Source organism: Helicoverpa zea, chromosome 1 (genome assembly GCF_022581195.2).
Source record: "Helicoverpa zea isolate HzStark_Cry1AcR chromosome 1, ilHelZeax1.1, whole genome shotgun sequence".
NCBI classification, from domain to species: domain Eukaryota; kingdom Metazoa; phylum Arthropoda; class Insecta; order Lepidoptera; family Noctuidae; genus Helicoverpa; species Helicoverpa zea.
In genome coordinates, this window is record NC_061452.1 from 6,006,269 (window position 1) to 6,028,134 (window position 21,866).

General features: G+C 42.4%; 3 protein-coding genes across 3 annotated transcripts; 2 read left to right on the forward strand and 1 right to left on the reverse strand.

The window, feature by feature from the left end:
- The first annotated feature begins 9,048 nt into the window (after positions 1 to 9,048).
- On the forward strand, positions 9,049 to 11,797 carry LOC124633903 (ras-related GTP-binding protein C). Its single transcript, XM_047169276.1, has 8 exons — positions 9,049 to 9,209; positions 9,291 to 9,433; positions 9,710 to 9,938; positions 10,026 to 10,121; positions 10,515 to 10,733; positions 10,815 to 10,957; positions 11,171 to 11,319; positions 11,514 to 11,797. The coding sequence occupies exons 1-8, from the start codon at positions 9,207 to 9,209 to the stop codon at positions 11,693 to 11,695; spliced, it is 1,164 nt and encodes a 387-aa protein (XP_047025232.1). The 5' UTR covers positions 9,049 to 9,206; the 3' UTR covers positions 11,696 to 11,797.
- A 6,220-nt stretch (positions 11,798 to 18,017) lies between these two features.
- On the forward strand, positions 18,018 to 20,010 carry LOC124633042. The gene is made up of 2 exons (XM_047168136.1): positions 18,018 to 18,402; positions 18,733 to 20,010. The coding sequence occupies exons 1-2, from the start codon at positions 18,211 to 18,213 to the stop codon at positions 19,990 to 19,992; spliced, it is 1,452 nt and encodes a 483-aa protein (XP_047024092.1). The 5' UTR covers positions 18,018 to 18,210; the 3' UTR covers positions 19,993 to 20,010.
- On the reverse strand, positions 20,006 to 21,443 carry LOC124633051. The gene has a single exon (XM_047168149.1). The coding sequence runs from the start codon at positions 21,328 to 21,330 to the stop codon at positions 20,023 to 20,025; it is 1,308 nt and encodes a 435-aa protein (XP_047024105.1). The 5' UTR covers positions 21,331 to 21,443; the 3' UTR covers positions 20,006 to 20,022.
- Between the last annotated feature and the right edge of the window lie 423 nt (positions 21,444 to 21,866).

Here is a 21,866-nt window from a genome sequence, read left to right on the forward strand (position 1 = left end):
TGGCTGGGCATCGACGACGTGTTCTTCAAGCGAACATCAACCACTGCAGAGCAGCCCAGAGCCTGCTGGTTCAAACCTTTGCGGAGTGGTTGGTGGACGTGGCGGTTGTTGCCGAGCCGTACTCTGTCCCTCGCAGCTGGCTGGGAGACGACAACGGCTTAGTTGCTTTGGTAGCACGGTCTTCCACGGATTCCCCCTCCCTCTCACTCTTAGAGAGGGGACCGGGATACGTGGCTGCCGCGTGGGGTGACATAGCCCTAATAGGGGTGTATTTCTCCCCAAACCGCCCTCTCACGGACTTCGAGAACTTTCTCGAAGTGCTCGCCAGGGTGGCAAGCGGAGTGGTGCAGCAACGGGTGTTGGTCTTAGGCGACTTTAACGCCAAGTCGGCAATATGGGGTAACCCAACCACCAATGCCCGAGGACGAGAGGTGGAAACCTGGTCCGTGTCATCCGGTCTGTCCCTCCTGAATAGGGGAACAGTTCACACCTGCGTGCGGCGGCAGGGGGGCTCCATCGTGGACCTCGCCTTTGCATCCCCTTCTTTGGCGGCCTGTGTAGTGGACTGGCGGGTGGAGCTGGTGGAGACGCTATCCGACCACCGATACGTGCGGTTCGATATTTCCACCCCGGGCTCCCAGGGGACCCAGGAGGGTCGGTCGCACTTCCCACGGTGGGCGCTCTCCCGCCTAGACCGGGAGGCCGCCTCGGAGGCGGCTTTCGTCCAGGACTGGCTGTCTCCTCCTGTAATAGCCCGGGATGTGGACGCCACAGCGGTCCAGTTAAGGGTCTCCCTGACCGAGGTGTGCAACTCTAGCATGCCTCGGTCTCATCGTCCGCCTCCTAGACGCGCCGTTTATTGGTGGTCGGAGGAGTTGGGGGATCTTCGGGCCGCTTGTGTGGCGGCCAGGCGGGCCTACACAAGAAGTCGGCGGCGGCGCCTTCGCGACCTCGACAACGAGGACCGCCTCTATGCAACCTACATAGAGGCCAAGTCGACGCTGACGGCGCAAATGGGCACAGCCCAGGATCGCGCAAGGGCGGAGATGCTTGAGGGCTTGGACATTGATCCCTTTGGGAGGCCCTACAAAGCGGCACGCAATAAACTGCGCCCGTACGGTCCCCCAGTTGCCGAGACCCTCGAGCCGTCGTTGCTGGATGGGGTGGTCCAGTCCCTGTTTCCGCGTAGGGACAACTTCACTCCACCAGTGATGAGCGCCTTGCAGGGTACGGCTCCATCGGCCGAGGAGGTCCCGCCGGTTACGGAGGACGAGGTAGAGAAGGCAGCTTTCTGCCTGAGGGGGAAAAAGACCGCCCCAGGTCCGGACGGCGTCCCCGCAAAGGTGGTGGCCATCGCCACCTCCCAGATGGGAGAAAGGTTTCGGGACCTATTCAGTGCGTGCCTGACGTGTGAGAGGTTCCCAAAGCCATGGAAGGAGGGCCAATTGTGCCTTCTTCGGAAGGAAGGGCGGCCGGTGGACTCCCCATCGGCATACCGACCCATCGTTTTACTGGATGAGGTCGGTAAAATGTTCGAGAGGATCCTCGCTGCCCGTATCACCAGACATCTGGGCACAATCGGCCCGGATCTAGCGGACGCTCAGTTCGGTTTTCGAGCTGAGCGTTCGACAGTTGATGCCCTGTCCCGACTCAAGGGCCAGGTGAGGGAGGCAATGGATGCGGGAGATGGACTGCTGGCTGTGTCATTCGACATAGCCAATGCCTTCAATTCAATTCCCCACTCCACCATACTGGAGGCCCTTCGCTTTCATGGGGTGCCTCCATATTTGCGGGGACTATTGGCGGACTACCTGAAGGACCGTACAGTCCTCCTTGTGGACAAGTCGGGCCAGCTCCGACGTTACGCCGTCGAGTCCGGTGTCCCACAGGGTTCAGTTCTAGGGCCACTTCTGTGGAACATCGGATTCGACTGGCTTTTGCGGGGCAACCTCCCACGTGGCACGTCTGTCATCTGCTATGCAGACGACACCCTCCTGACGGCCAGGGGGAGAAACTTTGGAGAGGCAGCCAGCTTGGCCTCGGCGGGCGGTTCTCAAGTGGTGGACAGAATCTCCCGCCTAGGGCTGACGGTGGCGCTGCACAAGACCGAGGCCGTGTTCTTCCATGGCCCTCGGCAGCACCAACCGCCCGACGCCCATATCCATGTGGAGGGTGTCCGCATCGGGGTGCAGCCCCAGATGAAATATCTGGGCATAGTGCTCGACAGTAAGTGGTGCTTCAGAGCACACTTCAGCGGCCTGTCGACGCGCTTGATGAGGACCGCGGGCGCCCTCTCATGGCTCCTCCCAAACATCGGGAGACCCGGCGACCAATGCCGACGACTATACGCCGGCATACTCAAAAGTATGGCACTGTACGGGGCCCCAATCTGGGCAGACTCACTGTGCAGTAGGGTGAACGCCGCTGCCATCCGCAGGCCACAAAGGGCCATTGCACAGCGGGTGTCGAGGGCGTACCGCACGGTGAGCTTCGCGGCGGCGTGCGTTCTGGCGGGAACTCCTCCCTGGGAGCTCGAGGCTTGGGTGCTCGCCAGAGTGTACGACTGGACGGCGGAGCAGAAGGCGCTAAACCGGCGCCCAGACCCGACAGAAAAGGAAGAGGTGCGTGAGGAGGCAAGGGAGGCAATAACTCTACACTGGGCCGAAGATCTTGCCTCGGCAACGTATGGTCGCTGGACGCTGGATGCCATCGGGCCTGTCCTGAACGGATGGCTCGATCGGCGGCATGGGTGCCTTTCGATGCGTCTGGTGCAGGTGCTGTCCGGACATGGCTGCTTCGGATCGTACCTGCATCGGATTGGGAGGGAGGCGACCCCACAGTGTCACCACTGCGAAGCCACGGAGGATACGGCAGAGCACACACTCCAGGTGTGCCCATCGTGGGCTGAACCCCGCCGCGCCCTGATGGCAGTGGTCGGGAACGATCTCTCGCTTCCCAGCGTGATTGCTGCCATGCTGGGAGGTGAAGAGACATGGGAAGCGGTAGCCTCCTTCTGTGAAGACATCATGTCCCAGAAGGAAGCTGCGGAGCGCATGCGGGAGAACGATCCTCTCGCGGTGCCGCTCCGTAGACGAAGAAGGGGCAGAAGACGGCGAATACAACCTCCGTCCCCATCCGCCCTGGGGGGTGATCAGCGGGCGACAGGCGCGGGGGCGCCACCGCCTGCATCACAAGGATCAACCCCTGCGCTCCGGCCATTATAAGGATCCATCCCCACTAGGGGGAGGAATGAGGGGCCTGCCGTAAGGCGGGCAATCGCCGGTGGGGGACTGGATGCCATAGATTCCCAGACCCCCTCCACTCAGGCGAGGTCGGAGTGCCGCTGGGCCTTTTTAGTGGGTATACCGGGAACGTTTTTACCGGGGAGTCCCACATACCCCTCTCCCGTCCCCCGACGGGAAGGGGATGCGTAATAGCATTTTTAGCCCAGCGACAACAAAAAAAAAAAAAAAAAAAAAAAAAAAGGTCAGGCAAGTACCAATGTCTGCACAGCAAGTACTTAGTACTTACAAGACATACACGTTGTAGCACTTTCATCATCAGCCTATCGCAGTCCACTGCTGGACATAGGCCTCTCCAAGTGCACGCCACTGAGATCTATTTTCGGCTTCTCGCATCCAGCTCCTGCCAGCCGTCTTGCGCAAGTCATCACTCCACCGTGCCTGAGGACGTCCTACACTACGTTTGCCGAGGCGTGGTCTCCACTCTAGAACTCGTTTACCCCAACGGTTATCGGTTCTTCGGCTAATATGGCCAGCCCACTGCCACTTCAGCTTGCTAATTCGGTAGGCTATGTCGACGACCTTGGTTCTCTGACGGATTACCTCATTTCTGATGCGATCCCTCAGAGAAACGCCGAGCATAGCTCTTTCCATAGCCCGCTGAGCGACTTTGAACTTGTGGACCAGCCGTACCGTCAGTGTCCACGTTTCGGCTCCGTAAGTCATGACAGGTAGGACGCACTGATTGAAGACTTTTGTCTTTAGGCACTGTGGGATCGACGATGTTAGGACTCGACGTAGCTTCCCAAATGCAGCCCAACCCAACTGAATTCTCCTATTCACCTCGTCCTCAAAGTTGTTTCTACCTAACTGCAATGTCTGCCCGAGGTATACATATTTCCGAACAACTTCGAGAACGGCGCCGTGTATCGCAATCGGTTCCGGTAGAACATGTTCATTGAACATGACCTTGGTTTTGTCCAAGTTCATCTGTAGGCCGATGCGTAGAGAAGATTCAGCCAGGTCGTTCAGCATCTGTTGTAGGTCCTGCAGCGTTTCCGCCATGATGACGATATCGTCAGCAAATCTCAAGTGAGAGATGTGTTCGCCATTGATGTTGATGCCGCGTCCTTTCCAGTTCAGCGTCTTGAACATATCCGCCATTGCATTAGTGAACAGTTTCGGGGAAATAACATCCCCTTGTCTCACTCCTCGATGCAACGGTATGGGCCTTGTTTGCTGATTCTGTACTTGGACGGACATTGTAGCGGCTTCGTAAAGACATCTCATCATTTGGATGTATCGCCAATCTACTTGACAACGCTGCAGGGACTCCAGAACAGACCAGATTTCAACCGAGTCAAAGGCCTTCTCATAGTCCACAAATGCTAGACACAGGGGCTGATTATACTCTTCGGTCTTCTGTATAATCTGCCGCACTGTGTGGATGTGGTCTATGGTGCCGTATCCGCTCCGAAACCCAGCCTGCTCCGGTGGTTGGAATTCGTCGAGTCTTCGCGCAAGTCGGTTCGTGATCACTCTTGAGAACAGCTTATATACGTGGCTTAGGAGGGAAATGGGTCGATAGTTCTTCAACTGGGTTTTGTCTCCCTTTTTGAAGAACAGGACGACAACACTCCTACTCCACGCCTGAGTTCTCCCTTCAAACAGGACGGCATTAAAAAGCTTCTGGAGCTCCCCCAGTACGGGCTTACCTCCTGCTTTTAAAAGCTCTGTTGTAATGCCATCCTCGCCAGGGGCTTTTCCATTTTTGAGCTGTCTCAGAGCGATCTCGATTTCGCCACTGCTGACTTCTGGCAGGTCTTCGGTGAAATGGCGTGTTAATGTGGCTCTAGAATCCTCATTTCCGTGATCAGGTCGAGATGCATGCGATGCGTATAACCGGCCATAGAAATTTTCCACTTCCGAAAGGACTGCCGGCACCGAAGAAACGACTTCTCCACTTGTTGTGGTCAGCTTCGTCAAGTGGCTTCTTCCAAGAGATTGTACGAACACCTTTGACCCCCGATTCAGCTCAATTGCTCTTTCAATGGCAAGAGTATTGGAGCACCGGTGGTCGCGTCGTACGTGTAGCACTTTGGTATTCCTTAAAAACTTGAGATATCAATAGATTATTTAGTTTTAACTTTTACACACTTTTTGATCTATATCCCAGAACGGACAAACATTTCAACAAAGCTGTCATAATAAAGGTTGTTCTAGATAAAAAGGCCTATCCAATGATATGTATGAAATTGCTATTGGCGGAGTGTACCAATCTGCTCATACATTACATACATTTCTATAATAATTACATTGAATTATAATGACATTGATAAATATACATGTGACATAAACAATACAATTGAATCTATAATAACATGGCTTGACGAAAATAATCTACGCGTAAATCTTACAAAAACTAATTTTATTCAATTTAATACATATAGATAAAAAATAAGGCTCATCATCATCTGCCTAGCCTTTTTCCCAACTATGTTGGGGTCGGCTTCCAGTCTAACCGGATGACTAGGCCACCACGACCAGTGGCGGCCCTAGGGGTGTGCGAACTGTGCCATCGCACAGGGCCTCGCGCTTGGGGGGGCCTCGCGCTACAACCCACACTAATATAAAAAAATAGAATTAAAAAATATATATCTGGTCCAAGAAAAAAAAATGTGCATTTTTTCTTCATTTCTAATTCGTTCTGCGTTTACTTTTTGAGTCCTCAATTTAACAAAAACTTGAAACACCAAAGTAACAAAAACAACTGGCTCTCGATCCAGTCACGGATTCTTTTTATTTGTGCTTAATTCCGAGTTTAATTTGAGAGTCCTTAAACAAACAATTAAAAAAAATGCGCTCGCTACGCTCGCGGCTGTTCACTTGGCAGTACCTTTCCTTCTAACTTGATTAGAGTATTTTTATGTCCCAAAACTCAAAAATTTTCGCGCTCGCTACGCTCGCGACTTCACCTTGCACTGTTGTTCATTATACAAGTTTAGGTGTTTCAGTGACCCAAAGCTCAAAAATTTTTTGCGCTCGCTACGCTCGCAGGTGCTTTACTTTCCACTTGTTTTATTTTTTTCATCCTTTTTTGCTAGTCTTTCTTATAATTGTTATTCTTTTTTTATTTTGTTATTTTTTGTTATCCTTTTTTGCTTTTGAAAGAAAGATAGATAGATAGATATACTTTATTAGGTACACCAATTTTACATTCTGCTTTAATTAAAGATTTTAGTCTTAAGAAAAGTCGCAAGCATTGGATCATTTTATTTTGTGATTCTTTAAATATAAACTGTAGTAAAAATAGAATTTTATTAATTTGTTTAACTTGAGCAATTCTCCTCAAACATGACGTTTAGCTAAATCAAAACACCAGCTTACTTTCGCAACACATACTTTTCACGTAGGACAAAGGGCCTCGCATAGACCTGCTGCACGTAGCCTCGCAAAGGCTAGGGCCGCCGCTGACCACGACTGTATAAAAAGAAGACTATAAAGAGTAATTATAGAGGACATAAATTACAAGAAGTATACGAAATGGCATTTCTCGGTATCACGATAGACAAACAATGCAACTGGAAGGCACACGTACTTAACGAAAGTATCCAATAAAATGAATCGTCTTCGTTAAAAACAGTATATCTGCATACTACGTATGACTTCCTGAGATTAGCGAGTTCAAACAAAAAAACTCTTCAGCTTTATAATATTAGTGTAGATTATTTAAGACCCAAAATGTACCAACACTACATACTAACACACATTCATTTGCACTAAAATGAATTGAATTGAATTGAATTGAATTGAAAAAAGAGAGAGAGGAATAGAAACCTGGGAGGAGAATACCGGCATCACGTAGCTGCACGCTTTAAACTTTATCGATTAATTTTCCTTACTTCGGCTTACGGGAATCGTCAGATTATATATTTTTCGTGAACGTTGAATTATTCCCTTCAAAATAAAAAAAAATTAGCCGCGCTCGAGAAAGTCAAGATGACGTTTTTTTTTTACAAGTTTGTAACCTTCCTACTTCTTATCGTCAATCGCAAATTGTCAGATTAGTGGAATATACACTTTTTAGCATATAACTAACTTACCTTATCTTAATCTGACGCGCTGGAGAATGTCAGATGATATTTTTTTTTTTACTAATCTGATCCTTTATTCTAGACACGCGGCTACATATACAGGGCTTATACTTGGTGGAGGTGTTAAATGGGGTAATAGGTACCTCCCTTTATACTAATCTGCCGCGCTTGAGTAAATCCCAAAATCCCTTCTATGCCTCCCCTACTATTATAACGGTATGTTAAAACGGCCGTGGAACTTTCCACATGTCATCACCGTCAAGACGACCGTCTATTTGCGTCCGTAATATTACGGCCGCTATATGACTGCACCGCTTTCCTAGGAAACCCAAGCTTTAGGCAGTGGGACCACTGCCTAAAGCTTCGGCGAGAAAACGACTAACTATCGGCGATTTTCTCTCTCAAGAAGCGCACAATAAATGTACATTCCGTGTAAACGAAAGAGATGCATATGTTTAATAGTTGCTCGCTGGCTGTTCACACTGCCGACGACGACTCGCTTTACTAGTTTTGTAGCCGAGCGACGAGCTTTTAAAAATAAACTCGCTCAGCGATGCTCGCTCGCTTGATCATTTCTTAACAGTGCGTCATTGAAAGCATAGTACGGCGACAATACTATCGAATCTACACACTCGCTTCTCGCTGATCGCTAACTCTTTTATTATAGTTTCGTTTCTCGTTCATCTATACAGGGTGTGTCGTTCACAATCACATTAAATCCTATCGCATACCTATACTTTATGATATTCTATGGCGAATTGTAAAAAAAATAACCTAATCCATTCAGTGGTTTAACCACAGGAGTCATTTTTGGTTTTTATAATTTACAACATCATGTGTATCACGTGTGTAAAGCAGAGATAAGTTAGGAGTATCATGGGAGTATCGAATGTTTTGATCAGTTGACAGCTGTCAGTTTTCAAGGGAGAATTTCAGTTGTTTGTAATTAATGATTGACTTATATATGGTGATGTAATTTTCGCACATCTTTATTCTATTTTTATATGTTTGAAAAATTCATTTTTATATTTTTACGTATTTTTCTTTTTTCTTTGTGTTAATCGACATAACCAGTATATTAACGCATTTCATTTCATGTGATTGTGAACGACACACCCTATATAACGCACTTGTTAATGGCCAGTATATGTTACATTGAACAAAGCAACGACGAGGCTGAATGAAAGGTGTCTTCAGGGGCTCAATTCTGCTAATTTGACGATGTAGGAGCAGTTTTAACCTTAGCGTGAATTCTGCTACTAATATAAAAGCAATTGTTTTCCAATGACGTTCCATTGGTCTGCCATTGCTTGCTCTATCTACAGGGTATTTTGCTCTACAATCGTGTTGCAAACATCATTTGCAGACAATGATTAATTATTGAATCACAGAAAAGCAAAAAAAAAACGTTTATTTGAAACAAACAATTTCGGAATGCCACATATATATGCTCCAATCGTAATTGAGTCGTGATTGAATATTAGTTGGATATCAATCGTATGCATCGAGCTTAGAATTATAATCGTATGTCGCTGTACCTTGGAAAGGAGTTCCGGTTAAAGCGGTTGTTTTAGTGAGGCCCCTTCGTGAGATTTAGTCTCACGAAGGGGCCTCACTAAGGAGGCGTGTCCTTTTTTCGTAAGTTGCCAGTTTTATGTCAGAGCTGTCATGATTTTAATTGTCAATGTCACTGTCTTGTCAATCTTCTGCTGATTCTGTTTCACTGTGTATGTGTAGGTATTGGCCACCTATTCATGTTTTGTTCATTATAAATACGCAGTGTTTTATAAAATGTTAAAAGTATAATAAACTTAAAATTAGACTATAATTATTTATAGACTGTATATAAATCTGTAATATAAATACTAAAATGGTAAGTTCAGTTTAGATTTCTTCAATATCACCATTGAAATAACAATGATACAAAATAGCTTTTATCAACTTTATGATTCAGAGTTATCAAGACGATCCCAGTTGTTATGTTGGTTCGTTCCCCAAGGACTTCAGCTATGGGCCTTTCGAACAAAATGGAGATTGTGACAATACTTCATTACAAGAAGATCACAAGCCTCGAATTCTTCTAATGGGTCTGAGAAGGTAATTTATATTGTGCGTTCTTGCACAACATGAATACCTAATTAGAATTTCTTAAAAGTATCATTCGACAGTCTATTAGATTAATATTTATACTTGATGTTTGCTTTCTTCAAAAGGCTGTGTATGACCTTTGCAGTAAACTGAACAACTTGACTAGTAATTTGTACGTTATGGACAAAGTGTATGCAAGAACTTCTCTCTACTTGACATCAAGAAATTCATCTACAGTAAAGTACCAGCTGAGCAATTTTTTATTAAAGTGAATTATGATTTCAGATCTGGAAAGTCATCTATCCAGAAGGTGGTCTTTCACAAAATGTCACCAAATGAAACATTATTCTTGGAGTCAACAAATAAAATAGTTAAAGATGACATAAATAACAGTAGTTTTGTACAGTTTCAAATCTGGGATTTTCCTGGACAGATTGATTTCTTTGATGCAACCTTTGATTCTGACACAATATTTGGTGGATGTGGAGCCTTGGTGTTTGTTATTGATGCTCAGGTAAATGATTATATTATTCTAATTATACCTATAAATGAAATAAGGGAAACAAATGGCAAAGATACATGCTAACATTATCTTTTCCAGGATGACTACCAAGATGCCCTAGATAAGTTGCAGTTGACAGTCACCAAAGCATACCGAGTGAACAGCAACATCAAATTTGAAGTATTTATACATAAAGTAAGTACCAATATTTGATAACTTCATTTACACAAGCTTGATGTCAGATGTATTTATATTACAAATATCTGGGACAACTAATTGATTAGGCATGACTCATTTGTTAGAATAGATATCTGTTTTGTTATTCTAATTTGAAAATATTTGGTGAACTACATAAATTCAATAGCATTCTTTAGTTTCCATAGCAAACTGACTTTTTGGAGTGAAATGTTAATCATTGATTCTGTATAGTTCTCACTGTGAAAATCAGTCTATGTTGTCCTCTTACATGCAGATGTAATATGGTCTATGTTTGGGACTTCTACAAATTCATTCAACATTCATAGAAACAACAATAAAATAATATAGACTGCAAAAACACAGAGTACAGTTTATATTGTCCATTTCCAGGTTGACGGCCTCAATGACGATTACAAGATGGAATCTCAAAGAGACATACACCATCGAGCAACTGAAGATCTGGCAGAAGCTGGACTAGAACATGTGCACTTATCATTTCACCTGACCTCCATTTATGACCACTCCATATTTGAAGCATTCAGTAAAGTAGTACAAAAGTTGATTCCACAGCTACCAACTTTAGAAAACCTGCTGAATATCCTCATATCTGTGAGTATATTAGCTGTCAGGTTTTCTTTAATCAAATTGTTCTTAAGATGGTCTTTATTTATTTATTTTATCTTTTTCTAGAACTCTGGCATTGAGAAAGCATTCCTTTTTGATGTAGTGTCGAAAATCTACATAGCAACAGACAGCTCCCCGGTGGATATGCAAAGTTATGAGTTATGCTGTGATATGATTGATGTTGTTATTGATATTTCTTGTATATATGGGTAAGCAAATTCTGTAGTTTAAAGCTTAGACAAGTAGATAAAAATATGCTTATCAACTTTGAATCACACTGCATAAATAAGCTTATGCTAAATCTTGAATGGTATATTTTAATAAAAATGTCCATTAGTAGGTAACCATACAGTGTATTGTTATGTATTGTTCGATGTATATGAATGTTTAATTTATAGACTGTTTTTTTTTTTTTTGTTAAGCATGGTGGATGAAACGGAAGTGAACACATTCAACAGTCAAAGCTCAAGTTTAATAAAGCTGAACAATGGCACTGTTTTGTATTTGCGGGAGGTCAACAAATTCCTTGCACTTGTCTGTATTCTCCGTGAAGAAAACTTCCAAAAACAAGGTACCTAACTAGTTTCTCTAAAATTCTACAACTAGATTTATTTTGAATGGAATTAAGTTATTATGAAAGAATTCTGTGTTCTAGGACATTTTTATGTTCTAGAGACATTTTTACTACTTTATACTAGATTTTTACCATTTACTTTAATATTTTACACATTATACTGCCTAATAAATATTTAATTTTATTTTCAGGTGTGATTGACTACAACTTCCTGTGCTTCAGAGATGCTATCACACAGGTGTTTGAGTTGCGCAACAAATGTCAGAATGTAATAACATCTAGAGCAGCGTCAGATACACCAGAACCCATCACTAATGGGGCAGCTGACTCGACAGAAAGTGCTTCCGACCGTTCACAAACCCATTTACCATAACATATCAGCACAACGCTTATTTTTGCAAACCTTAATATACTGAGATATATGTAACAATGTTTTTAAGTATGTGAATAAAAGAGCATAATTATGTTATTATTAGATCAATTTATTTAAATTAACCTGAAACCCATACTTGGCTGTTATTCTCACTCACGCGAAGGTTTTCCTAAAATATATCTATACTTCTATACTAATATTATAAAGAGGAAAACTTTGTTTGTTTGTTAGGTTGTAATGAATAGGCTCAAAAACTACTGAACCATTTTTTAAAATTCTTTCACCATTCGGAAGCTACATTATCCACGAGTAACATATTTACGGCTATATTTTATCCCGGTACGGGCAGTAGTTACCACGGGACGCGAGAAAACGGCTAGTTCGTAATAAAAGAGCTAGTGGTACAATTGACAACATTTCAAAATTTACACGACCTTTAAACAAAAATACCATTTCTTTATTTTCGTATCCTGAGTTCAAATATATTTTTTTAATATTTTTTTATTCCTTTTTTTCTGAGGAAAAAAATAAAAATCAAAAAACACTTGATGACGTCACATATACGGTAGAATGAAGTAGTTACCTTAGCCTAGGCATTTCAATGTGAAGAAAACATCAAGTGTCACTGTCAATGTCACTTATGGCATGAAGTACCTATCTATACTATAATAATATTACAAAGCGAGATTCTCGCCACAGAGTGTCTTTGGTTAGCACGTGTGCCTAGAATTTTCAGCTGTTTTAAGTGTTTTGGTGAACTTTTGTGACTTAGTTTTGTGTTTGTGTGTTGTCTTTTTGTTTGTTACCAGTGGTGTGTTGTTATTTCGGTAACTAACCAGTTTTTTACAAGCATAATGGATCAAAATAAACCCCCCGATCCCGATCCTCCCGACATCTCTGCATATGCTCCACTTTCCCCCAACTATCCGCTTTCCCAACTCGCTGATGTTGCTTGCAGCATCGCGGACTCCCAGACCCTATCAACCTCGAATACCAGGAAACGCTCCGGAGATGATGCCAACATTGGCGTGTCAACCCCGCCATCAAAACAACAAAGAAACCTAGTTGGCCGCAGCAGGTACTCTGCTACTGATAAGGCACCTTTTATCGTTCATGTCTCTCGATTGGAGCCCCAGCCTAACGCCGGTTCCTCTCTACACCCTGTTACTTTCGGAATATTCCTACAAAAACATAACATTACCAATGTTGTCCGTGATGGTGTTAAAAAAGTTGGTAGGAACCGTGTGTCTGTAGAGTTTAAATCCCCTCAGGATGCAAACTCATTTATTATCAACAGCATTTTACATAAGAACTGCTATGTTGCCTCTATCCCCACTTTTAATATAACTAGGATGGGTGTTGTGACTGGTGTTCCCACAGATTTAAATGAAGAGGAAGCCCAAAAATACTTGCAGGTCCCTTCAGGTTGTGGTGAAATCCTGAAAGTTCGTCGCATAAGCAGGAAAGTAGTTATTGATGGAGTGACTGTATTCAAGGCAACAGAGACATGTGTACTTACCTTTGATGGCCAAGTATTACCTCAAAGAGTATTTTGTTGTTACACCTCCCTTCCGGTTCAGCAATATGTTTATCCCACCATCCAGTGCCGTAAGTGCTGCAGGTTTGGTCATGTGGAACTAGTGTGTCGGTCCAAGCCTCGCTGCAGTAAGTGCGGCCATGATCACCCTGGTGATGGTTGCAGCACTTCTGAGGCGGAGGCATTCTGTGTGCTCTGCTCGGGGAATCATTTTGCAAATAGCAAATCATGCCCCGAGTTGGGTAGACAGAAGGCCATTAAGACGGTTATGGCTGAGAAGTCCCTTTCATATGCTGAAGCTAGCAAATCTGTCCCACTTACTTCTCGCAATTATGCTAATGCTGCAAAAGCTATTCCCGTCCCCACTCAGTCATACCGCAAAACTGTTTTCCTTAAGCCAAAGACCCATGCCCCTCTATCTCCCTCTTATGATAAAGCTGCCCATCAGCAGATTATTAACTCCCCTGCACCTTCACAGCCTGATGGCTGCGCTCTGAATAACCCATTCATTGATAGTAATGTTTCCTCAATAATAGATATACTTATTAAACTTCTTTCTACAATTCTATCCACCAATAATACCCAATTACCGTCCAACGTTGCCTACCAACTAACTAACCTTTTATCAAATATTAGAAATGGCGCCTCGCCAAGTATTCCTTCAATGGAATGTGAGGAGCGTGTGGCATAAAAAGCACGACCTCATATTCCTCCTCAATAAATTCAAGCCTCTGGCTTGCTCTGTAGCTGAGACTTGGCTCACCCCGAGTCTCAGTTTTAATATACCACTATTTAATATTCTCAGATGTGACAGATCTGATGGCTATGGAGGGTCGGCTCTCCTTGTTAATAATCGTGTCCCCCTCTCCACCTTGACTCTTCCGGTTCTGGATGGTGATATGAATATAGTTGCGTGTAGAATTGAGGGTATCACTGTTTTATCCGTGTATATTTCCCATCCTCAGCGTAGGTTTTTAACCACCATTAGGGACATTTTGAATAACATAGTGGGACCTGTGCTCGTCATGGGTGACTTCAACTGTCACCACTTTAGATGGGGTTCCAATCGTTGTGATTCGTTTGGGGAAGGTTTAGTAGAAATCTTGGATGATTTTGACCTTTGCATCTTAAATGATGGTAGCCCTACTCGTAGATCCCTTCCAGGACAGCAAAAGAGTTGTGTAGACCTCACATTCTGTTCAGTAGAGTTGGCGGCATCAATTCATTGGGAATGTACTACTCTGACGCATGGTAGCGACCATTACCCCATTGTTGTAACTTTAATTAATAAAACCTTTTTAGAGAAAACGTCTCCTCCACTATTGAAGTACAACTTGTCCAAACCTGATTGGTCGAGGTTTGCATCTTTACTGGAGGAGAAAATTAGTATGCTTCCAAATTTAACTTCAAGTTTTCAAGATTCTTCTGGTCACTGCCATGCTAAGAGCTGCTACGATGGCTTTATCTCGGCCATTACCTCAAGCGCAGACTCTACCTTTCCGTTGCGCAACTGTGCCAGAAATAAAATCCCGTCACCCCCGTGGTGGGATCAAGAATGCACATCGGTTATTAAAGAAAGAAAAGAGGCCGAAAAACAGTACAATGATGCGATGAATAGCGACAATCTTATACGGTACAGACGAGTGTTAGCTCAATCTCGGCGGCTTCTTCGCAAGAAGAAACGCCGCGGTTGGGTTAAGTTTTGCACTTCTCTATCCCCTTCCACTCCCATTTCAGCAGTTTGGAAGAGCATTAATCGTTTCAGGCGAGGCTGCTCCCCATCTATCTCTTCCCCTATCTCGAGAGAAACTGCTGAATCCTTTTTTGACAAAATAGCTCCAGCCTATGTTCCTTCTTCCTCAGAACTTCTGCTCCCGCCTGTAAATATTGTGGATGATCCTATGAATGAACCATTTTCGTTAGAGGAACTTGATACGGTATTACGTCATGTTAGGGATTCCGCCCCAGGCATAGACGGCATACCGTACTCATTTGCAGTTCATTTTGGTTTTGAAGCAAAAAAATATTTTTTAGGAATAATAAATTATTGCTATCAATTTGGTTGGGTTCCTGAACAGTGGAAAGCTCAGATAGTAATTCCCCTTTTGAAGCCCGGCAAGACTGCTGATGATCCGAATGGCCTTAGACCAATTGCTTTGTCCTCAGTGTTGGCCAAGATATTGGAACATTTAATTAAAAATAGACTTGAGTGGTTGGTGGAGTCTAGGGATCTACTGCCGAGTAGTCAGTTTGGCTTTAGAAAGGGGCTTAGCACCATGGACAGTGTGGCAATTTTGGTTACTGATATCCGTACAGCCTTTTCCAAAAATGAATCCGCTGTAGCCACTTTCCTTGACATCTCTTCCGCATACGACAGCGTCCTTCTTCCAGTTCTCAGGCAAAAATTGCAACAGCTGAGGATTCCGGGTAAGATGGTACAATGTATATGCGCACTCCTCATGTCTCGCTCTTTGATGCTCAGAGTGCAGGGGGAGGTATTTGAGGTGAGACAGACGTGGAAGGGCCTTCCCCAAGGCTCAGTTCTAAGCCCCCTACTATACAACCTGTATACAGCAGACATTGGCTCCTGCCTTAATGCTGACTGCCACCTTTTACAATACGCTGACGATCTAGTGTTGTATGTAGTTAATCCATCTATTACGGACGCTGCCTCATCTCTCTGTCTCTCCCTGGACTCTCTGCACACATGGCTTTTGGACCATGGTCTCTCGTTATCCGCCCCAAAAAGCTCGGTAGTGATTTTTTCCCGAAAACGACTGATCCCTCAGGTCTCAGTTAACATTCAAGGACAAGATATTCCCATAGGTAACAAATCAAAATTTTTAGGCGTTTTCTTAGACTCAAAATTATCCGGGATTCACCACTTTAATTATTTGATCAAAAGATGCGAAAGAGCAATCTCCATCCTAAAAGCTCTCGCTGGTGTCTGGTGGGGGGCCCATCCCTTCACTATGAAACTGGTCTACAATGCCTTAGTCCGCAGTATCCTGGACTATGGGTCACACTTGGTGATTCCAAGCAACAAAGGTGCCTTGGCCGGTTTAGATAGGATTCAGTCTCAATGCCTTCGAATCATCTCAGGTTGCATGAAGTCGTCGCCTATTAACGCCTTGCAGGTCGAATGCGCTGAACCTCCTTTAGCCCTGAGACGTCAGTACCTCGCTTCCCGTTTCCTATCCAGGGTTATTCCCAAGTCATCTCACCCCCTCATCCCAAAACTCAGAGAGCTTGACACTCTTTGTCACAGCTCCAAATATTGGGAACACAAAGAAATCCCCCTATTCCTAAAAGCATATCGGTTTTTTCAAAATTTAGAATCCCCCATTGCTCCACATCCCAGACTTCCTTTATTTAATTACCCTTATGAAGTACTTTGCTTCACCCCTAAAATATTCTATAACATTGGCATATCCAAAAACTCCCCATCTGCAAATTCGGCCTTTAATGCGGTTTTGGGTGAACGATGGATTGGGTTTCAAAAGTTCTTCACGGATGCTTCCAAATCAAATGGTGGCTGTACTGGAGCCGCGGTTTACTATCAGAACTCTAAAATAATTTTGAAATTCAGATGTCCGAAGGAGTCTTCAGTATTTACAGGCGAGTGTGTGGCACTATTGGAAGCTTGTCGTTTTATAGAGTCCCATGAGATTAGCTGTGGAGTTATCTTTACTGACTCCCTTAGCTGTCTCCAAGCCATATCCCAGAATCCCTTTAGAACTAAACTCCATTGTCCTATTGTCCTGGATATTAAAAAGTCCCTTTTCTCCTGCACTAGGCAAGAGAAAGAAGTACTCTTAGTCTGGATCCCTAGCCACTGCGGTATAGCGGGCAATGAATGTGCCGATGCATTGGCCAAAGATGCGTGTTCATCTGAGTCCGCTGATCTTGCACACTTCTCCCTTCAAGGGCATGACCTGCTAAACCTCCCTAAATTGAGTCTTGAGACCTCGTGGCAGGAATGGTGGAACATCTCAGGCAAAAGGAAGGGTAGCTCTTATTTCGCCATTCAACCGGTTGTAAAACCAAAACCGTGGTTTTCAAATTTCAAAAGATACCCTAAACGGGTAATTTCAGTCATGTGCAGAATTCGGTTAGGTCACTGCTGTACACCGGTCTTTCTGCGCAAAATTCGGGTGCAGGATTCATCCCTCTGCGAGTGTGGACTGGATGAAGGTACCCTGGACCATATATTTTTTGACTGTCCTATCAACTCATCCTTTGATTTATATGGTCGTCTCCAAAAACTTAAAATTCCTCTCCCGACTAACTTCCGTTCCCTCCTATCCCACTCCTGTCCAGAACTGCTCCAGATGCTGTTGATGTTCATTAATCAAAACAATATTAAATTATAAATTGTGGCCTATATTTAGGCCACAGTTTGTATGGTTGTGGTATATATTATATGTTATGTGTTACTAACATTTTGTTGTTGTTTTTATATATGTAAATATATTTCTGTTTGTTTCAGTGCCGTCCTACTAACACATTAAGTTACACAAGATCGGCCACAGCACCATCTTAAATCAATATATATATATTTTTAAATTTATTTTAATTAAAAGCACTTCTTGCTTCTCATCCCACTTGTCATTGGCAGAATCGTCGAAATTGACATCGACACGGATTGCCATATACAAAAATAGAATAGAATAGAATAGAATATTACAAAGCTGAAGTTTGTTTGCTTGAACGCGCTAATCTTAGATCCGAGTTCAAAAATTGTTTCAGTGTTAGATAGCCCATTTTTAAGTCCGCCTTTGTAATTGTATGATTGCATAAAGTTAAATAAATAAATAAATTTATCGAGGAAGGCTATAGGCTACTTTTTATCCGGGTTAGTGCAGAGGTTCCCACGGGATGTGGGTGAAACCGCTGGCAGAAGCTACAAACATTTTCCTATCAACACCGCTTACTGTTATCACTATCAACTGTTGATTGAAATTATTTCGTCACGGAAATGGATCCCAGTCAAACATATACGCCAATGAAGGAACCAAAATATTGTTTTGTACCAGCCTGCAAAAACAGTTCTAGAGATACTCAAAAAGCATTTTTTGCGGTGCCTAGCTCAGCAAAACAAGAGTGGTGCCATGCTGTGGGTATAGCATGTCCTAAACGTGTTATATATATATGCGAAGATCATCTCAATGTAAGTACCTAAACTAAAATGTTTTTTTATAAACCTGATGCCACAACCACACCACAACAATGCATTGTTCATGTGGTGTCACAGGTTTTTGGCATGAGATTTGTCACTTGAATTTTGGATAAAAATGTGATTAAAAATAATATAAAATAACATTGTAAATATAGATATCGAATGTTGTTTATTCTTGGATAGAAGAAACACTCGACTCAATTATAAAATATATCTCAGAAACAATCTTATAAATTGTTTTATATACATATAATCATAATGATTTTAACTTATGATATAGGTTGTTTTCGGGGCAAATATAAATTATAATTTAACTTTTAGTTGCAGGAAGATGTGGAGAACTACCGGTATTGGATAACTATGAAAGTACGGCCAAAATTGAAGTCTCGATTACCACATTCTCTCAGGAGGACACCAATGTCAACTTTTCATCAAGAAATTATTGAACCTAGACCTAGCACATCTTCAACAGCTTCCTCCTCATTTCACTATGAAAGTCCAGTCACTACAAAAGTCAGCAAAGGAGTACAAGTAAAACCACGAACAGCGGATAGAACTACTTTTTGTGCCATTTACAAAAAGAAGACAAAAAAACCTTTGCTTCAAGAAGATGATGAGATGGAAGAAGTGTTGTTGCCTTCAACACAAGGAAGTTCTACCTCTGTTGAAATGTCAGAAGTCTCATCAGAAATCTACACTAAAACTGTAATGCAGAGCCACAGAAGCTTTATGCTTGACCTTATTAAAAAAAAAACACAAAATTATATAGGCTTACCAAAGAATTATTATTGGTTAATTAATTATTTAGAAAGTAATCTAAATGTAAAATCTTTTGATATAATAGTAACTTTGTATAAAATTAAAAATAATACCCCATTCTACCAAATCTCAGATTTGTTTGAGGTATCATTAACCACATTATGGAGAATATTTTTCAGAACTTTGTGTGTTCTATCCAAGTTCTTCAAACAATTGATTTATTCCCCTCAAGTATATGATGTCAAAAGAAAATTGCCAGCCTCCTTCAATACCAATAAAGAATATTCAAATGTGTTTTGCATTATTGACTGTTTTGAGATAGAAATTGAAAAACCCTCAAATCCTATTTTCCAGTCTCTATCATGGTCTCAGTATAAAAATGCCAATACATTAAAATACTTGATAGCTACAACACCGGATGGTTTTGTCAACTTTGTATCTGCTGGTTTTGGGGGACGTATATCTGATGCCAATATTGTAGAAAAAAGTGGTTTTTTGGATGTGCTGCCACCAAAGTGTACTGTATTGGCAGACAGAGGATTTAAACATGTTGATACTTTACTAAGTAGAAATCAGAATAAACTACTTCGGCCACCCAGTGTTGCAAAAGATCAAAAATTGTCAAAGCGGGATGCTATCAAAAGCAAAGTCATTGCCAGTCTGCGCATCCACGTTGAGAGGGTAATAAGAAGAGTTAGGCTATATAAATTGTTGAAACCACACTCTGTAATAAATAATAAATTAATTCAACATGCAGATGATGCTGTTATTGTGGCATGTGGGTTGATAAATCTACAAGGTTCTATTATTAAGAATGAATAAAACAAAAGACAAATACTATGTAAATTGGTTTTATTTTGCACTTTCTAAAACAGAATTAAAAATAAATTGTTTCCAAAATTCTTCAGCTGCACCTAATAAATATGTCACATGTTTTTCATCATAGTCAATCCAGTACTTATGTAGGAGTTTTGTCTGTTCAAAACTAGGATCAGCAATACAAAACAGTCCTTTTAATTTTTTTGCTGCATGCATCTGTAACATTATCTGAGCTTTATATTTTTCATACAGTTCACCGTCTCTCACATAACTTTTCATTGTCTTATCACTTATGGGGCATTTTATTTCAATCACAAAGTCTTTACAAATTCCATCGGGTGAAACCCCTATTATAGGGGATATTAAAATCAACCCTGTGTGTTGAATTGCTCCTAATTCCTGTTCTAACTCCTTGAGAACTTCTTTTTCTAAAGTTTTGCCCCTTTTAATAGCCTTTGTTTCTGGCACCTTGTAACCTCCAAGAATGCTTTGTACTAAGGCACCATTCTCGGTTTTACAGTGAATGGCTTCATAGATCCTAGACCCTGTGACTCTCCCTTGACGCATAGAATGCCATAGTGTAGAGTTTGCCTGAGCTTTTGTAGCTTCAGCAATAGATTTAACTACATCTTCGGTAATAGTTGTTGCAGAAAATGATTTAAAATTGTCATAGCAGTGATCAGCTGCTTGGTGTATAAAATTCAGCACTAAATTAAAAACACTGAAGTCGTTCAACTGGGGCTGTTGATTTCCACAGTAATTTAAAATCAATCCCGTTGTGACTTTACGTCTCTTGCATTCTTCGGAAAACATAGCGATATTTACAGTCATGTCAACATTATCTGGAGCTCTTTTCATTTTGCCAATGTTTTTTGCTAAGATGAATTTCTGGTCACCTACAGCTCCAGCAAGTTTTGGTTTACTCCAATAACACATAGTTGACGTAGTTGATGGTTCGTCTGACCGTTTTATGAGCCAAATTGCAAAGCATATGGCGTGTTTGCAGCCTCCTGCAGAAGCTGCACAGTCGTTGCATTGAACTGTGACAATCTTCTCAACAGATTCATCGATAACAGCTGTAACCTGATATAACTTAGATTTCACTCTATGTTCGGGTGTTACCCTGCATTTAACGGTGCATGAGTTACCTTCTCGCTTGACTTCTACATATCCTACAGCTGTGTCAACATATGCTTCACGTGATGCTAGTAATGCCTTGGCACTACGTGTTTCTGCAATATTGTAGCATTCATTTTCGTGCATATATTGCAATAGCATTAAATAGTCCACTTTCGGCAAGTTTCTGCTATCGGCCACTACAAATCCTTCCGAAACCTTCATGTCGATTTAATAAAAACAGAATGAGGTAAAAATTGTGTTATGAACTCAATTGAAAACCAACACCACAAGTTTATACGCGAACCGCCAACAAGTTTGTCAAACTGACAATGCAATTGACATCTACCATTTTTTTACGGGTCACGGCGAAGCAAAGGTTTTATCGCTATTCCACCGTATGTATGACGTCATTTGGTGCTTACGTCTTTTTAGAATACACCGAATTTCAATGCTGAAATTATGAATGAAAAGTACATATTTTCGAAAAATTGAAAAATATGGGTGCCTTATTTTTTAATTTACTTTTATGTAACGTAATAATACATGTAGGTTAAAAATATGAAATGTTGTCAATTCGAAAACTAGAGCGACATGCTCGTAAAAAATACCTTAAATGAGGGGCCACCATTACTTGTAAAAACGACCAACTCCTTTCATTGACCCTTCTTATCGATTGCGTTCTCCTCCCTGGACAAGTGCTTCAAAACTTAAAATTTTAATTTCATTTGTAGTTTTCCTCAATATCATCATCAGCATCC